The following is an 18726-nucleotide window of genomic DNA, read 5'->3' as shown; positions in this document are numbered from 1 at the left end:
AGGGCTGGAGAGTCTGAGATCACTTCTACAGGAGCTGACAAAGGTCACAGAGCTGCTGCAGGGCTGGAGCCCCTCTGCTCTGGAGCCAGGCTGGGAGAGCTGGGGGTGCTCACCTGGAGAGGAGAAGGCTCCAGGGAGAGCTCAGAGCCCCTTGCAGGGCCTAAAGGGGCTCCAGGAGAGCTGCAGAGGGACTGGGGACAAGGCATGGAGGGCCAGGACCCAGGGAATGGCTTCCCAGTGCCAGAGGGCAGGGCTGGATGGGATCTTGGGAAGGAATTGTTCCCTGGGAGGGTGGGCAGGCCCTGGCACAGGGTGCCCAGAGCAGCTGGGGCTGCCCCTGGATCCCTGGCAGTGCCCAAGGCCAGGCTGGACATTGGGGCTGGGAGCAGCCTGGGACAGTGGGAGGTGTCCCTGCCCATGGCAGGGGTGGCACTGATATTCTGTAAAGTCTGTCCCAACCAAACCATTCTGGGATTCTGTGACTGACTGGGACCCTCTCAGCCCAGCAGCAGAGATGAAGGCTTTGATTCCCCCATCAAGGGGGTGCAGCTGCAGGGTTCCTGTGGCCCCTCAACCAACCAGGACTGGTCAGGAACCCCAGGCCTGGCCATGCCCTCACCCACTGAGCCCCCCAGGATCCCCCACTGACCCCCCAGTTCAGGGACAGGAAGCTGGGAAAGACCAGAGAAATGGCAGAACTGCTGCTGCTTTTTTTTATGGGAACCAAGTGATGGTTGGAAGGAAACATTCAGGATAAATAAACCCACAGAGAACTAAAAACTTGCCCAAACAGAGCTGGCAGTGGGAGGAGGACACAAAATCACGTGACAGCAGGTGCTACACCATGGTACAGACACTTAATGAATTATAATAATAAACTAAGATTTAGTATCAGTAACAGGAGCCTTTCCATGTCCCTGCTCAGTGAATGAACAGAGATGAAGGGGTTTGGTTGAATCAAAAGTGATTAATGGGGGGTAATTAATGGGACACTCCTCAGGCAGCCTGAGGGGAATACCTCAGGCCAAGACAGCTGATGGAGATATCCAGTCAGGATGGGGGGTACCTTGAGATTCCCAATCCTTCTCTTTGGAGAATTGCCAAAACATAACCAGCCTGGGAATGTCTCCTGTTTCTAAGGGGTAAGGAAAGAGAACCCACGGCAGCACAGGAAACCAGAGGGAAACGAAAATGGAAAACCTTTTAATGAACCTACAGAATTCAGTCCCATTTCCAGACATACAAAAAGGAACTGTTCCCTGAATCGGGGGGGTGGAGCTGCAGTTAAAAAGACACAAATCCCATGGGATGGAGCCCAGGAGGGGCTTCAGTTGGAGGGAGGGGGAGGGGGGATGGTGCCCGGCCCCTCCGTGGGGAGCGGCGGCCGCATCATGGGGGGCAGGGGAGCAGGGGGGGGCACCCCGGGCGCTGGGGGCAGCTGGGGGGGCACTGGCGGGGGTGGCACTGGCCCAGAGGGGGGCATGGGGGGCAGGGCCATGCCCCCAGGGGGAGGAGGGGGCATGGAGTCGGGCAGGGGGGGCCGCGGGGGCAGCCCGTTCATCAGGGGAGGGGGCGGCGGCCGCTTGACGGTCGGGGGCCCCGGGGGGAGGTTTGGGGGGGGCCGGGGGCTTCTCCATCTTGAAGTGGAATTGAAGGAAGAACTGGGAATGGGAGGAAAGCAGAGAAAAGGGAACAATTAATCAGAGATTCACAGAATCCTGGAGTATCCTGAGCTAGGAGGGACCCTCAGGGATCATTGATCCAGGCCCTGGCCCTGCACAGACACCCCAACAACCCCAGCCTGGGCATCCCTGAGAGCGCTGTCCAAACGCTCCTGCAGCTCTGGCAGCCTCGGGGCCGGGCCCATTCCCTGGGGAGCCTGGGCAGTGCCCAGCAGCCCGGTGACAGCTCTGCCAGCACACAGGAGCTGCTCTCTGCCTCAGGGCACAGCTCAGGCCCCTCCTGTTCCCCTCAGATGTCCCTGCCCTGGCAGCATCCATGACTGGTGCCAGTCTTGCCCAAATTTTAACTCCTCTGGGCTCTGAGCACTGAGGTTCCTGTCAGGGGGTGGGAACCCCCCCAGGCACTGTCCCCTGCTCACACAGGACACAGGGGAGCACCAGGCCAGGCCAGGTGTATGCAGGGAACATGGAGCCGTGGGGAGGACGTGGTGCTGCACATTTATCATGGAATCATTAGGGTGGGAAAAGCCAAACCTAACCCTAACCCTAAGATCATCAAGTTTGACCATCAGCCCAGCAACAACATGTCCCCAAGTGCCACATCCACTTGTTTTTGAACACTTCCAGGGATGGGGACTCCACCACTGCCCTGGGCAGCCCCCTCCAACGCCTGACAATGCTTTCAGCGAAGGAATTTTCCCAACATCCAATCTAAACCTCCCCTGGCACACCTTGAGGCCATTTCCTCTGGTCCTTTCTCCTTTTATCTGGGAGCAGAGCTTGACCTCCACCTGGCTGCACCCTCCTGTCAGGGAGTTGTAAGAGCAAGAAGGTCCCCTCTGAGCCTCCTTCTCACTGGATATTTATGCCCCATCCTGCTGCTGCTGCCTGAAATTTAATCCTCTCAAAGATCCCGCACAGGAGGCTCTGTCAGGAGCTCTCACTGCACAGGTGCATTGAGGGAATGGAGATTTGAACATCAGAGGCAGCAGGACAGAACAGATGTCACTGCCTCAAGTCGCTCTGCTCTCCTTAACCCTTAAGGATAGACATTACAAAACCTCAGTTACCTGTTTGGTTTCTCTGTTCCAGTGAGTCCAAAACTTTCCCTCTGCCTTATCAATTTCTCTGCTTGGCACCTGCACCAAAAGAGAACACAGAGCTATTCTTAGAGGATCAGATTAGCTCAAAGGCCCTTTTTAGCCCCAGAGCCTGAGAGATAAGAACAGTTATTCCAGGCCTTGCAGCGCTGTTATTAGACAGAGGTGGGGGCAGGAAAGAATTAAGTTACTTCCCTATCGGTCAAGGACAAGCAGCAAAAATCCCTCCCTGAACATCTGCACAGAGGCTGAGGAGCGAAGCCCAGGAGGCTCCTGTCTATGCCAGACACTGGGAATTCACAGCTCCCCAGAGCTCAGCACAGTCTGGTTTTCATGCCAGAAAACTCCACCAAACCTCAGTGGGGTTTAATGACTTCCAGCCATGTCTTCCTGACCGCCCCCCCCTTCCCACTCCATTAACCCCTGAGGGTTAGAACAGACATCAGAAGGTTCACTGGGAATTAATCTCACAATATCCTGAGTTGGAAGGGACCCTCAGGGATCAGCAGTGCAGCCCCCGGCCCTGCACAGACACCCCAACAACCCCAGCCTGGGCATCCCTGAGAGCGCTGTCCAAACGCTCCTGCAGCTCTGGCAGCCTCGGGGCCGGGCCCATTCCCTGGGGAGCCTGGGCAGTGCCCAGCAGCCTCGGGGGGAAGAACCTTTCCCTGAGCTCCATGCCCAGCCCTGACCCAGCTCCAGCCGTTCCCTGGGCTCCTGTCCCTGTCCCAGAGCAGAGCTCAGCCCCTGCCCCTCCGCCTCCCCTCGGGAGGAGCTGCAGCCCCCAGGAGCCTCCCCTCAGTCTCCTCTGCTGCAGCTGAACGAGCCAAGTGCCCTCAGCCGCTCCTCAGACCCTTCCCCTCAAGGCCCTTCCCCACCGTCCTTGCCCTCCTTCGGACACTCACTAATGGCTCAGGATCGTTCTTACATCGCAGGGACCACACACAGCACTGATGGTGAGGCTGCCCCAGTGTGGAGCAGAGCAGGACAATCCCCTCCCTTGACCTGGAAAAGGCAGGAAGGGAACTCTCCCAGGTTTCCTCTCCCAGGTTTGCCCTCCCAGGTGTTCCCCAGGTCTCACCTTGAAGGCGATGGTCTCGTAGGGCTCTGCTGCCATCAGCAGGTACTGCCAGCGCCGGTCCGGGGGCTCGATGCGCTGCTCGTAGGCTGACATGAAGCGGTGCCGGGGCATGATGCTCTCAGCTATCTCGGGGTAATCGATCTGGGGGGGGCAGGGCAGCATTAACAACCCCCCCTCTGCACTCCCACCTCTGCTCCAAACACATTCCCCTGTGTGGAGCATACCCAGAGCAGTTCCCAGCACAAAGGAAACAAACACCGGAGGAAAGGGCTGAGAATCCCACAATGGTTTGGGTTGGGAGGAACCTTAAAGATCCCAAACTGAAAGAGGTGAAGTTCAGGGGAGATATTGGGAAAGAATTGTTCCCTGGAGGTTCCACAGGGTGCCCAGAGCAGCTGTGGCTGCTCCATCCCTGGAAGTGTCCAAGGTCAGGTTAGAGCAACCTGGTCTCAGGGAAGGTGTCCCTACCCATCAAAGGGGGTTGGAAATAGATAATTTCTAAGGTCCCTTCCAGACCAAACTATCCTATGATTCTGGGATCATCTCATTCCACCTCACACTACACATTCCTCTCCCACTACACAGCCTGACAACTGAGCTCAGGGATTTGCTCAACACCATCAGCTGAAAAAACTAGGAAGGTATGGCCTCTTTATTATTACTGATTTCATGGATCCTGCAGAGAACTGCTCATTTAGCAGCAGTTTTACCTGGATAACCCCCACAAGAAGAGTTTTAACCCTGCCCTCACCTGGAAGAGAAGGCTCTGCTGGCCTGTTTCTGGGTCTCTCTGTTTGGTCACTGTAATAAAAAAAAAAAAAAGAAAGTTGAGAACATCCACCAGCAGGGTGAGAGCAGCATTAATCTGCCCTGGGAAATACACCAAGTTTCCAACAATTAAATATTACAAGATTTTTCTCCCATTTAGCAAGCAAAATGTCACATTGTCTTTAACCAAAGCTACTTCTGTGAGGGTGGGCAGGCCCTGGCACAGGGTGCCCAGAGCAGCTGGGGCCGCCCCTGGATCCCTGGCAGTGCCCAAGGCCAGGCTGGACATTGGGGCTTGGAGCAGCCTGGGACAGTGAAAGGTGTCCCTGCCCGTGGCAGGGGTGGAATGGGATGGGATTTAAGGTCCCTTCCAACCCAAACCACGCTGGGATTGTGTCACTGCTGTGGGCACGTTTCGGCCCCTCACACCAAGAAAGAAATCGAGGGGCTGGAGCATGTCCAGGGATGGGAACGGAGCTGGGAAGGGGCTGGAGCCCCAGGAGAGGCTGAGGGAGCTGGGAAAGGGGCTCAGCCTGGAGCAAAGGAGGCTCAGGGGGGACCTTGTGGCTCTGCACAAGTCCCTGACAGGAGGGGGCAGCCGGGGGGGTCGGGCTCTGCTCGCAGGGAACGGGGACAGGAGGAGAGGGAACGGCCTCAGGCTGGGCCGGGTTCAGGTTGGATATTGGGAAAATTCCTTCACTGAAAGGGCTGTAAAGCACTGGAAGGGGCTGTCCAGGAATCACCATCCCTGGAAGCGTTCAAAGTGTGGATGTGGCACCTGGGGTCACGGTTTAGTGGTGACCTTGGCAGTGCTAAGTTTACTGTTGGACTCGATCATTTGAAAGGTATTTTCCAACCTAAATTATTCCATGATTCTCCTCTACTGAAGTTTAGCTGCTGTGGGGAAAAGCACTGGCGAGATTAAAAAGCCAAATTTTGTACTGAAGGCCAAAAAGATGGGATTTCAGAAAAAAAAGCATGAGTTCTGCAGGGAGTGAGTGATTTACAGCATTAATGAAAGGTGCTGCACCACAAGAGAAGGAGGAGAGATGAAATGCCATCATCTCCCTGGCAGCCTGAGACACACCCATCTATTATTAAAGTGGTTCTCCCTCGCCTGTCAGCAGTAAAGAGATGTTCCATGAGCAATTCAAACAATAAAAGGACTCCAGGAGAGAGCCCATATCTTATTCATGGGCAGAGCTGCTAAAGAGAGTAATGAATAATTCACATCCCAGCTGGGCACTGCCCATTAGGGACCTGCTGGCCACTCCTGACTCACCTTTGTAGCCTGGGCGCCCAATTTTCACAAATTTCTTCACTTCCACTTTGACCTTCTCTGGGGCAGGCTGGGCAGGGGCCTCCTTGGCTTCCTTGGCAGCTCGTCGGGCCCTGGGGATTCATTTCAGAATTGAAGGGTTACCTGCCCTTGTTTCTGAAGGATACCCAGGAGCAGCCTGAATCCCTCAGCACAGAGTTTCACAGAAATCATGCCAGGAAATCCTATTTCCCTTCCCCAATTGTATCCATCCTCCCCCTGGCTAAAGGCTGTCACTCAATCATCTGATCCACCCCCACCATGACCTTGAGGCCAGACTCCACAAATGGATTTGTGAAGAGTTTAATTCTTGAAATCAAAATGAAAATTAAAAAAACCCCAAACAATCCCAAACCCACAGATAAAGCAAAGCAAACTGGATTCCTCAAAATAAAACTTACAAACTTCTCCCAACCTGTATTGACAAATACAGATCACAGAATCCTGGAATATCCTGAGTTAGAAGGACCCACAGGGATCATCAAATCCAACTCCATCCAACTCCTGACACCCCAACAATCCCACCCTGTGCATCCCTGAGAGCACAAACACTCCTGGAGCTCTGGCAGGCAGAGTTCCTTCTAACTAGATTCAGATAACTTGCTTTTAAAATTCTTTCTCCCTTGTCCTTCAGAAATTCCACAGCTGGATTTGAACTTTAGCTGAAAATGGAGATTTTCAGCACCATTTTTGGAGCAGATCCAGGCTGTGCCTCCTGGAGGCTGCTCACGAGGAACCACAGTAAAAGAACACTCGAGCACAGTGCAATGGAGTTAAAGGGTTACAGATTCCCACCACCATCATATTAAAGTGCTTCAGTAATGGAGAACAAAGTTAGGGTAGAAGATGGCTTACAAATTGGTCTGATGCTTCTTCCCCTGGGTATGTGCTAAGTAACTCCCCTGAAATAAAAACCAAAGTAGAAGAAAGTTAAATGAAGCCAGGACTGAAAGATTCCTGTCACAGGGAGATTGTATCACACCCTGACAAGGGTGTTTTAATCCTCAGCACAGAGGAATCTCACTCCAAAAGTGCAGATTGCTCTCAGCTGCTGAGCTGTCACACACTGTTGGGTTTAACCACCCCTCATGTCCCAGCAGTCACTGAAGCTACTGTTATTCCCGAATTCCTGCTGCTGGGATCAGGACAGGCAGGTGTTCCCCTCACCTCATTGTTGTGGAGCGTCAGGCAAAGCTTGCACTCGTAGGAGCCCAGATGATTTTTCATAAAATAGGGGTCCTGGGGAAAGAAGGATTGACAAGTTATGAGCAAAATCCACCAGCAAAGCAAAAGAATAACCCAAATACTGGGGAGTTCTCCTGCACTGGAGGAAGGTCCTTCCCCCCGAGGCTGCTGGGCACTGCCCAGGCTCCCCAGGGAATGGGCCCGGCCCCGAGGCTGCCAGAGCTGCAGGAGCGTTTGGACAGCGCTCTCAGGGATGCCCAGGCTGGGGTTGTTGGGGTGTCTGTGCAGGGCCAGGGGCTGCACTGATGATCCCTGAGGGTCCCTTCCAGCTCAGGATATCCTTGGATCCTGTAGCTGAGATCAGAATTTAAATTAACAGCACAAGAGAGCTTTAGGAGGAGGAAACAGACAGAACCAAGAGCAGCTGTGTGCATTGGTGGCAGAACTCCCGACTGCAGCAGGAAACAGCACAACACAAACCAGCTCTGAGCAGACTGGAAATAGATGGATACACAAGAGCTGGCACCTCCCTGTCACTGTGTCCCAAATATCCCTTATTCAACCCCCACGTGCCCAGAAACAGAAGTATTCAAACCCAATCCACACCTCAGCCTGGAGATGAGAGGGCTCTGGGGCGACCTCAGAGCCTAAAGGGGCTCCAAGGGAGCTGGAGAGGGACTTGGGACAAGGGATGGAGGGACAGGACACAGGGAATGGCTTCAAATAGACCAAGAGTAGGTTTAGACGGGATATTGGGAAGGAATTGTTCCCTGTGGGGGTGGCGAGGCCCTGGCATGGATTTCCCAGAGCAGCTGTGGCTGCCCCTGGATCCCTCGAAGTGCCCAAGGCCAGGCTGGACGGGGCTTGGAGCAGCCTGGGATAGCAGAAGGTGTCCCTGGATAAGCTTTAATAGTCTTTTCAACCCAAACCATTCCACAATCCCATGAATTTGCCTCTCCACTCCTTCCCCCTGGGCTGTGGGAAGCCCCTGTGCCTGTGCCCACCTTGTTGATGTCGATGGTCTCCAGGGCCAGCTGCCGCAGCCGCTCCCGCCGGTCGCGGTTGCTCTCGGAGGCCGAGGCGACGCCCCCGCTGCCCGTTTTACCCCCCGGGCGGTGCTGGAAATCCATGGTGGGGACTTCTGGGCTTCAGCTCCTCCTGGAGAAAGGGAGAGTCTGGGAAAAGGAGGAAAAGAAGTGCGAGTGGTAACCAAAGCAGAGGACTGTTTAGCCCCGTCAGACAGCCCAGCCATGTCCTGGGTACATGCCACGGGATGCAGTCCCACATGGTACCACCAACTTGGGGAATCAGAGTAAAAGGATCCAGAAAATCCCCCTGGAACCCTCCCCTTCTCCTCAGTCACTCCTAAGCCCAGCTGGGTCCCAGCAAGGCCTAGCAGCCCCATCAGAGCAGCCCCACTCCCAAAAGCAGCCTTTCCCCCTCACCTGAGGCACCAACAGCCCCAGGAGCTCCCCCCTCTCCACCACCCAGGTCTGGTGCTCCCCCAACATCCCCCCAAAGCCCCAGGGCCACCCCCTGCCAGCCCCAAATCCCCGGGAGGATCAGAGCCCCCCCAAGCCCCCCAGCAAGGTCAGGGGTTCTGAGCAGTGTCCCCAAGCCCCAGGTGAGGTTCCAGAGTCCCCCCCTGCCCTTAGCAAGGTCAGAGCCTCCCCCAGACCTCCCCACACGGAGCCCCAAAACTGGAAAGACCTTTGAGGAGCCCTGAGTCCTTCCCCACAGAGCGCCCAGTTCTCCCAGCGTCTCTCCCCCAGACCCCCTCCAGCGCATTCTCCAGTAACTCCAGTTCCGATTCTCCAGTCAAGGCCCACTGGGTGCTCCCCCTCCAGGGCCCCTCCCCAGTCCTCCCAGTTCTCCCAGTCCTGACCTGGCCCTACCCCCAGTTGCGGTTCTCGAGTTCCCCCAGCCCCACCACCCCAAGCTGCCCAGTTCTCCCAGTCCTTCCTCACCCAGTACCCCCAGTCTTGTCCTGATCCTACCCCCAGTTTCCCAGCTCAGATTCTCCAGTACCCCCAGAGCTCCCAGTTCTCCCAGTGCCTCTTGCCCAGTCCCTCTCCACTAACTCCAGTCCTGACTCTCCTGTCAGGGCCCCGCAGATAATCCCCGTCCTGCTTCTCCTGATCCTCCCAGTTCTCCCAGTCCTACCCCCATTTTCCCTGTCCTGATTCTCCAGTACCCCCAGTCCTCCCACCCAGGTCATGCAGTTCTCCCAGTCCCCCTCCAGTAACCCCAGTCCTGATTCTGCAGTCAGGGGGCCCCAGGTACCCCTGGCCCTTCCCTCCCAATCCTCCCAGTACCCCCAGTCCTGCCCCGGTCCTACCCCCAGTTTCCCAGCCCGGATTCTCCCCCAGAGTGCCCAGTTCTCCCAGAGTCTCTCCCGGTTCCTCTCCACTAACTCCAGACCTGATTCTCCACTCGGGACCACCCCAGGTACCCTCGATCCTGTTCCCCCTCCTGACCCTCCCAGTCCTGCCATGGGCCTACTCCCAGTTTCTCACTTGTGATTCTCCAGTTCCCTCAGACCCACCACCCCAGGTCGCCCGGCACTCCCAGTCCCTCCTTACCCAGTACTCCCAGTCCCACTTTACCCAGTAATCCCAGTCCCTCCTTACCCAGTACTCCCAGTCCCACTTTACCCAGTAATCCCAGTCCCTCCTTACCCAGTACTCCCAGTCCCTCCTTACCCAGTACTCCCAGTCTCACTTTACCCAGTAATCCCAGTCCCTCCTTACCCAGTACTCCCAGTCCCACTTTACCCAGTAATCCCAGTCCCACTTTACCCAGTACTCCCAGTCCCACTTTACCCAGTAATCCCAGTCCCACTTCACCCAGCACTCCCAGTCCCACTTCACCCAGTACTCCCCGTTTTCCAGCCCGGATTCTCCACTTCCCCCAGCCCCACCACCCACACGGCCCAGTTGCCCCAGTCCCTTTTTACCCAGCACTCCCAGTCCCTCCTTACGCAGTACTCCCAGCTTTCCAGCTCGGACTCTCCAGCTGCACCACCCCGGGTGTCCCAGTCCCTCCTGCCGCGGTTCCCCAGCCCTGCCCTGTTCCCCGTTTCCCCTCAGAGCCCCCTCAGCCCCTCACAGCCCCCCCGCTCCGTACCTGCGCGCGGCCCCGCTCCCGCCCCGGCGCATGCGCGCTCCCGCCGCCCCCCGCGAGCGCATCCGGGGCCGCGCGGGCGCTTCCGGGCGGCGGCGGCGGCGGCGGCGGCGGCGGCGGCGGCGGCGGGGCCGGGCGGGGCCATGGGCCGGGGCGGGCCCGCCATGCGCTACAACGAGCGGGAGCTGCTGTCCCTGGCCCGGCAGCCCGCCGAGAAAGCGGCCGAGATCCGCATGAGGGTCCCCAAGAAGGGCAGCGGTGAGGGGGGAGTCCGGGGAGGGGCGGGAGCGCCCGCGCCTGAGGGGCCCCGAGTGGACAATGAGGGCTGGGGTTGTTGGGGTAGGACCAGGGCAGGACTGGGGGTGCTGGGAGCGTCGGAGGGGGGCAAGAGCTGGGATATGTGAGGGGCCCCGAGTGGGGAATCAGGGCTGGGGTTAGTGGGGAGGGACTGGGAGAGCTGGGGGTACTGGAGAGTCCGGGCTGGGAAGCTGGGGGTAGGATCAGGACAGGACTGGGAGCACTGGGTGAGCAGGGACTGCGGGTGCTGGGCAGCCTGGCGTGGTGGGGCTGGGGGAACTGGAGAATCACAACTGGGAAACCGGGAAGGACGGGGGGGGGTACTGGGTGAGCAGGGACTGGGAGAAGTGGGTGACTTGGAGCTGACTGAGGAGACTGGAGAAGCACAAGTGGAAAACTGCGGAGCAGGGCAGGACTGGGAGAACTGGAAGGATCAGGGGAGCAAGACCAGGGGCACCTGGGGGACCCCAGCTGGAGAATCAGGACTGGAATTACTGGGGGACAAGGCTGGAGAGGGACTGGAGAAGACACACTGGGGGAAGTGGGCAGCTTGGGTGGGAGGATTGAGGGTGCTGAAGAATCTGGGCTGGGAAACTGGAGGTAGGACCAGGGCAGGACTGGGAGAACTGGGAGAATCGTGAGGGGCAGATGGAGGGGGATCAAGGGTACCTGGGGTGGTCTTGAGTGGAGAATCAGGCCTGGAGTTACTGGGGAGGGACTGGGAAGAAACACTGGGAGAAATGGGCACTCTGGGGGTACTGGAGAATTAGAAACTGAGGGTAGGACTAGGGAAGGACTGGGAGCACTGGGTGGGGAGGGACTGGGAAAATGGGATGCTCTGGAGGTCAGGACTGGGAATACTGGGAGGCACAACTAGGAACAGACTGGGAGGGCTGGTCTGTAGGACTGGGGAGCACTGGGTGGGGAGAGGGGCTAGGACTGGCTGTGTTGGGCAGGCAGGACTGGTGGTGCTGGAGAATCACGACTGGGAAACTGGGTGTAGGACCAGTACAGGACTGGGAGCACTGGGGAGAGAGGGTGGGTAGGACTGGGAGTGCTGGGAGGACTGGGGACAGGCAGATTGGGAGGGCTGGAGTGTGGGAATGGGGAGCACAAGTGGTGGGATCTAGTCTGGGTGTGGAGGGAGGTTCTGGGGCTGGGCTGGAGCCAGGGAGAGCTCATGAGGGACCAGGGGATCTGGGGCAGAAGCTCTTCCCTGAAACCTCCAGCAAATTCCATTGCAAACCAGTGCTGGAGTGCTGCACTCATTCCCTTGTCCTGGGCCTTTCCTTCTCTGAGGGCCTGGTGGACTTTGTCCCTGGGAGGTGACGTCTGTGCTGACAGCTCCAGGCAGGGCTCCTGGGATCTGGAGCTTTTCCTGGAGTGCCTGAGGCCCTGCCAGTGCTGCTGCTGTGGGCTCTGACTGCCCAGGAGCTGCTGGAGAAGCTGCTCAGGGGCTTTGTCACCCCGAGGTTGCTCAGAGGCTTTGTCACCCCGAGGCCACTCAGACACTTTGTCACCCCGAGGCAGCAGTTTGGGGTGGGTGCAGGGGGTGCTTTGGTGGCATCAGTGCCGTGCTGGGCCCTGGCAGGGCTGGCAGGGGTTTCCCTCTGCTCCTGTGCCTGCCCTGCCCTGACCCCTCCTGTCCCTGCAGTGCTGAAGAAGCGCCTGGTGAAGCTCGTGGTGAACTTTCTCTTCTACTTCCGGACCGATGAGGCCGAGGTAGGGACTGGGCCTCATGGGTGGGGCTTGTTCCCCTCCTTATTTCTTCTTTTTCTCTGCGTGGATTGTGCGGGCTGGGAAAATGGTGCAGGAACAGAGCTGGAGCAGTGTCCACCTTTCCTCTTCCATCAGCTCAGCAGGGCTCCAGGAGAGCTGGAGAGGGGCTTGGGATGAGGGACAGAGGGATGGGACAAGAGGGAATGGCTTCCACTGCCAGAGGGCTGGGTTAGATGGGATATTGGGAAGAAACTCCTCCCTGTGAGGGTGGTGAGGGGCTGGAATGGATTTCCCAGAGCAGCTGGGGCTGCCCCTGGATCCCTGGAAGTGGCCAAGGCCAGGCTGGACATTGGGGCTTGGAGCAGCCTGGGACAGTGGAAGTGTCCCTGCCCATGGCAGGGGTGGAATGAGGTGATCTTTAAGGTCCTTTCCAACCCAAAGAGTTCTACGAAATTCAAGGTAAATCAGGTTTTCAGTCCCTTCCCTGCTGCCTGATTTGCTTCTGGCATGTTGTGTCACCTGGACGAGGGTTTCCTGTGGTTGCTCTTGCTCATGGCCAGTGTCACCCACTGTTCCCACATCTTTGAGTAGTACCTGGTGGGTTTTTGTTCATCCTGAGCTGCTCCAGCTCCCTTCCCACTGTTTAACCTCTCCCAAGCCTCCAGGACAGCCCTTACACAGTTCACTGTGGGTCACTGTGTGTGTCACAGTAAATGTTTCATCCTCCTTTGATTTAGAAAGTAAAGGTTCCTCACTGCCATCACAGAGTGGTAAAGGCCAGGCTGAATCTGAGCCAGCAGAGCTGATTAACACCTAATTAACAAATGCAAAGTGCTCCAAGGTGAGACTGGCACGAGGAGGTTGCAGTCAGACTGAATGATTTAAAAACAGCACTAGGTTGTGAAACTTGCTTAAAAGGCTCCAGGGAAGCGCTGTGGGTTCAACCCACGGTGCCCCCAACACCACAAGGGCTGAACCTTCTCTCCCTGTGTTTTCCAGCCCATTGGAGCTCTGCTGCTGGAGCGCTGCAAGATCACCAAAGAGGAGGAGAACGTCTTCTCCATCAGTGAGTGCTGCCTGTGCACCCCTTTGCCTTCCCCTCGTGGCACGTGGGAAAGGAAATGTTTCACTGCTCAGTTTGTGCTTCTCCCTGTTTCTCTAGTGGCTGTGGGTCAGCTCAGCCCTTCCCCTCCTCGGTGGGATCGCTGCCCCCAGCCCTCCTCCTCTCCCTCAGTGGGGTCAGGGCCCCTCAGGTGGGGGTTGGGCTCTGCTCCCAGGGAACAAGGGACAGGATAAGAGGAAATAACCTCAGGTTGTACCCAGGGCAGGTTTAAGTTGGATACTGGGGAAAATACTCACCAAAAAGGTTTGGAAGCACTGGCACAGGCTGCCCAGGGCAGTGGTGGGGTCACCATCCCTGGGAGTGTTCAGAAAATGTGTGGGTGTGGCACTTGGGGTCAGGGCTGAGTGGTGACCGTGGTGGTGCTGGGCTGATGGTTGGACTTGATGATCTTAAAGGCCTTTTCAGACTTTAACAATTCCTCAGCCTTTCCCCTCCTCAGCTGCCAGCTGTCCCTCACTGTGCCTGCAGCCCATCCCAAGGAGATTTCAGGGATGTTCCATGGCACAGCCCTGTGGGATTTGCACAGCTGCACGCGCAGAGCAGCACCAGCAGCAGCCAGACCTCGCTGGGTGCCTGTGGAATCCCTCAGGGAGGGTGGTTGCTGACAGATCTCTGCTGTGCTGCTGCATTTTATCCAAAAATCCCCTGGAGAGGCTCAGATAAAGCTGCTCCAGCCCCGTCCTCCCCTGTGTTTGTCCTTGTGGCGATACCACGGCTCCAGCTGGGCCGGCTCCATGGGGAGCAGCTCTTTCATCCCGCAGCTCTTCCCCGTGCCAGAGGTATGTGGCCACAATAACAGGATGTTTCTCCAAGGCCATCCCGGTATCTTTTGGCCTGGCTGCCAGGCACAGCTGTGGCTGTGCTCTGTGCTTCCAGAGGACCCTCAAACAGCCTGACCACACCGAGCCCGGAGCGCCACGCGCTGCATTTCGGGGCTTTAGGGATGTTGGGAGCTCTGTGGCTGAGGATTCCTGAGCAGGGTTAAACCCAGCAGTACCTGGTGCTGGGATGTGTCCACAGCACACCCCGAGGGGTTGGTGCAGCCTGACCCAGGTGTTTGGCAGCAGCAGCAGCCCGAGGGTCTGCACAGAGCAGAGCTGTGGGGACAGGAATTGGTGGCATGTCCTGGTGAAGAACTGGAGTGGCACCAGGACCTGCTCTCCATGGTGGGAGTGCCATGTGAGTACCACATTCCCAAAAGCCTCCAGCAAAGGCAGCTCAGGGCCTGCTCCCAGCGCAGTTTAACTCCTCCTGGCTGCTCCCTGCAGATATCCCAATCCCTTCCTCAGGGCTGTTTCCCACTTTGATTTAAATCCCTGGTGACTTTGCAAGGAGCCTCGGGGAGTCAGTCGTGGACCTGGCCGTGTTGGTCCAGTTCAGTTCACCCTCAGTTTGGGAAGTTGCTCTTCCCAAGGTCTCTGGCTGCTGTAAGCTGGGAAATGCCATGGGCAGCTGCTCCAGGCACCCAGAGCCACCCAGGGAACAGGAGAGGGCCTGGAGGCTGGGGTTACAGACTCGTTCCCAGCTCATCTTAGTTAACAGAGCTGCTAATTGTGGCCTGGCAGAGTCTGGGGAGGGAGGCAGGGGAGCACCAACAACTCTGCCAGGACCTGCCTGGAGCCCTTTCCATGTCCCTGGCAGGTTTCATCGAGGAGCCAGAGAGGAAATACTGCTTCGAGTGTGCCACGGAGGAGCAGTGCCAGGAGTGGGTCGAGGCACTCAAGAGAGCCAGGTGGGATGAGCCCTCGGAGCCAGGGCAGAGCTGGGGGCTCTGGGCTGTTTTCTGGGATCAGGAACTGGGAAGGCAGCGCTTGTCTCCTCCCAGAGCAGCTTCCCTCCAGCTCTAAATAGGATCTGAAACTTCCCCACGTCCTTCTCTGCTCAGCCTTCTCTGTGCTCTGTTCCTGTCTTGCAGCTACGAGTTCCTGAGGAGAAGCCTCATTTTCTACCGGAACGAGATCCAGAAGATGACAGGGAAGGTGAGTGAGTCCCTGCAGGGCCTTTCTCAGGTGGTGTCTGATGGGTTTGGGGTGCTGCCCAGGCTGTGTGTGGGAAGGAGATCCCAGATCCCGTAGGGAGCCATGGTCTCCACAGCCAGGTCTGAGCACCTTCCCCTGGCTGCTCCCCCCCACCCTGGTGTGCACATTCCAGTGCTGGAGTGGCCTGAGTTTTGGAGCTGGACAGGTCCAGGGCTGGCCTGGCCTCCCAGGGAGTCTCTGGAACAGTTCCCACCAGCCCTGGGCAGATCCATGGGTGGAGATGCTGCTCATCCCCAGCCAGGTGCTGGAAGCATCCCTGCTCCAGGGTGGGGGGGTGGCTGTGGCTCCCCTGGACCTCGGGTCGCTGCTGTGTCCTGTGTGTTCCAAGGGCTGCTGGGCTTTGTCTGCATCTCACTGGTGCCTCCCTGTGCTCCCTGCCCTGCAGGACCCCCTGGAGCAGTATGGAATCTCCGAGGAAGCTCGTTTCCAGCTGGGAGCACACAGGCAGTAACCCCCCCACCTGGCTGGAACTGGCTCCTGGCTCCACTCCAACGCCTGGGAAGGACAGCAGCTCCCCACACTGACCAAGTGACTCTTTTATTTATTACCCAAATCGGTTTGTATGATTATTTTTTAAGGGAATTCGTTGCACATTCCCAGTTCCCCGGCTGGGGACGCTGAGCTGCTCTGTGGATACTGCAGTGGGAGCAGAGCTCCCCAACCCTGGGGTGAGCTCCCAGCACCAGCTCCCCTCCAGGAGCTGCTGGGACCACCCCGAGCCAGCTCCAGCCCTTCTCCTGCTCCTCCCTGTCCCTGTCCCGAGGGGGCTGCTCAGCTTCCCTGGCTCAGGATCCTCCCAGGAGCCACAGGGCCCATCCCTGCTGTAAGAGGATGCTGTGACTGATGCATTTCTGGGCTCCAGGGTTAACCCCATCCTGCCTCTCCTGCTCATGGGGAGCAGGGAGGAGTGGGAATTCCTCCAGCTCAGCCACAGCTCCAGCTGATGGAGAGGGGCACCTGCTCCCCTGTGCCAAGGCAGCAGCCCCGTGCAGCCACGGCCTTTTGGGGTCTTCTTTTCTGTCATTCCTGGGGCTGGATAAGCCCATCCAAAGGAACAAAGCTGCAGAACACAAGGGAACAAAGGCAGGGAGAGATCCCTGTGTGATCCTGCCTGCCTGCAGAGCTCTGCAGTGCTCCAGCTTCCCAGGGAGGAGAGCCAGATGGAGAGGCTGGCAAAGGCAGGAGCTGCTCCCTTTGGCTGGAGGCTGGAGCTGCAGGACATGCACCAGCTCAGCCGGGCATTAACCCTTCATTCCCTGAGCCACTGCTGCAGCTTTTCTCCCCTCTCTGTGTCCTTTTGTCCAAAGGGACAGACCAAAAAACTGTGCCGAGGTCACAGTGAGCTGCCAGGGAACCAGGGCTGCCTGCCCTGGAGCTCCTGCAAGGAAGAGATCAGGATTAGGGAACAACATCCCCGTAGGATCAGCCCTGGCTCTGGCTGCACCAAGGAAAACTGCCCGGAAATGAGGGCTGGAGGACACTCCCCACACCCAGGGCTGCAGCAGACCCAGATCCTGACTGCCAGAGCAGCTTCCCTGGAACCAGCCCAGGAAAACACTGAGGAAAGGCCCCGAGGAAGGTCTCAGGTGTCACTGTCAGGGGTTGCTGGCACCAGGACTGGGGCTGGGGCTGGGGCAGGGCGGGAGCTTGGCCTGAGCTTTGGGAGCTGCAGCTCTGGGCGTTCCCCTCCAGCTGCCCAGCCTGGGGAGGGGGTGGAGCAGCCTCTGAGCTGGGATTGAAGGGAATTTTTGGGTCTTTTCCTTCTTAACTGGGAATTAATGCCCAAACCAGAGCCCGCACTGCAGCCTTTGGTATCCTGGTGTTCCCTCTTACCTCATGCAGCTGAGTACCAGGAGAGTGGCACCTGTCACTGATGCTTTAGTTACAATCTCAAAGCCGAGATTTTTCCCTTTTCCCTCCCCAGATACTCCCTGTCCCTTGAATCATTCCAGGTGCTTGCTCCAGAAATTACCAAAATCAGCCAAGGGCAGCAGGGAGGGAGCAGAGCCCGGGGGGGTTGCAGACAGATGGCAGCTCCAGGGGCAGCAGCAGCGAGGGATTAAAGGCAGGAACACATGAGAGCTGTGCTTTAGGGAATCAGTGTCCTTGGATGACTCCAAAGTGCATTTTAATCCTGCCCAGCCTGCATTTTTACCACCCAGAGCTGTGTTCTCAGCTGGGCCTGCCACCACTGTAGCAAATGTGTCACCTGTGCCTTGCAGGACTCAGTGGCCTCCTCGCTGGACACACCTTTCCCAGGTGGAGCTGCCACCCCCCAGTGTCACTGTGCAGAAAATGGATGTTTTATTTGCTGTTCCAGGGAACAGTTGGGTGAGCAAGAGCAAAGCCCAACACGGATTTAAGTGTTCATCACCAATGGCATTTCTTAACTGAATGTACAACAAAAGCTGTGAAGAGTTGCCAGGGCCAGGCCAGGCCCAGGGGCTCAGATCCATTGTAGGGCAGGGCTGGGAGGCGGGGTGGGATTCAGGGAGGATGGTACTTTATAGAGACTTTGAAATCTGCATCAACTGCTGGTGATTTACAGACAATTGCTCGTTTTTCACACTCTGATGACTTTGCTTGTTGTGTTTCAGTGAGAGCTGGGTCCAGGCTCCCTGAGAGCCAACTGAAGCCATTTCTCTGTTGTACAGTGAACATTCCCAATAAATCCTGTTTTAATCTTTGTGGTGGTCAGAGCCGTTCTACAGCACCAGAACCGTCCTGGGAGGGGTGGCTGGAGCCAGCTCAGGGGCCTGCCCAGGGGCACCAGGTGTGGTTCCTGCTCCGGAGCCAGCTGGGCATGGCTGAGGGGCTTTGGAGAAGCTTTTTCATACAGTCAGAGAATAGTTGGGGTTGGAAGGACCTTTCAAGGTGAATTCCAACTCATGCTTTTGGCACTGCAGCCAGTGGCAGTGCCTCTGGTGACAAACCTGTGTAGGAGGAGGAGCTGGGTCAGGCTGTGGCTGTGGCCCAGCCCAGCCAGGGGCTGGGGGGGCTCTGGGTGAAGCTGGGGCTGTGTCTCGTTTTAAATCCTGCAGGGAAGGAGCTCAGGAAGTGTTTGTGGCCTCCAGCTCCGAGGTTTGACCACATCCCTGGCTGGCTGTGGGTTTGATGCACTGGTGACCCTGCTGGCCAAAGGGGAACAAAGCTTGCGTGGGGTGGGAATCGTGGAAGGTTGGAAAAGACCTCTAAAAAATCATTAAGTGCACCCATGAGCCAGCACTGCCAAGGCTGTCCCTTGTCCCCAGGTGCCACATCCACACTTTGAACGCTTCCAGGGATGGTGAC

The 18726-nt window shown here is 57.4% G+C and overlaps 2 protein-coding genes across 2 annotated transcripts; one reads left to right on the top strand and one right to left on the bottom strand.

Moving 5' to 3' along the window:
* Positions 1-1176: 1176 nt before the first annotated feature.
* On the bottom strand, positions 1177-10199 carry SF3A2 (splicing factor 3a subunit 2). The gene is given in 10 exon segments (XM_048288058.1): positions 1177-1618; positions 1620-1661; positions 2753-2821; positions 3864-4004; positions 4615-4664; positions 5914-6023; positions 6805-6851; positions 7117-7188; positions 8139-8309; positions 10115-10199. Coding segments are annotated over 9 exon segments (948 nt in total). The 5' UTR covers positions 8265-8309; positions 10115-10199; the 3' UTR covers positions 1177-1327.
* A 177-nt stretch (positions 10200-10376) lies between these two features.
* Positions 10377-18121, top strand: PLEKHJ1 (pleckstrin homology domain containing J1). The gene is made up of 6 exons (XM_048287944.1): positions 10377-10515; positions 12209-12276; positions 13273-13339; positions 15038-15128; positions 15312-15375; positions 15821-18121. The coding sequence occupies exons 1-6, from the start codon at positions 10401-10403 to the stop codon at positions 15884-15886; spliced, it is 471 nt and encodes a 156-aa protein (XP_048143901.1). The 5' UTR covers positions 10377-10400; the 3' UTR covers positions 15887-18121.
* Positions 18122-18726: the final 605 nt, after the last annotated feature.

This window comes from Corvus hawaiiensis, chromosome 28 (assembly GCF_020740725.1).
Source record: "Corvus hawaiiensis isolate bCorHaw1 chromosome 28, bCorHaw1.pri.cur, whole genome shotgun sequence".
In the NCBI taxonomy this organism is placed as follows: Eukaryota; Metazoa; Chordata; class Aves; order Passeriformes; family Corvidae; genus Corvus; species Corvus hawaiiensis.
Note: the sequence above shows the minus strand (reverse complement) of the source record. Positions and strands in the feature narration are given on the sequence as shown.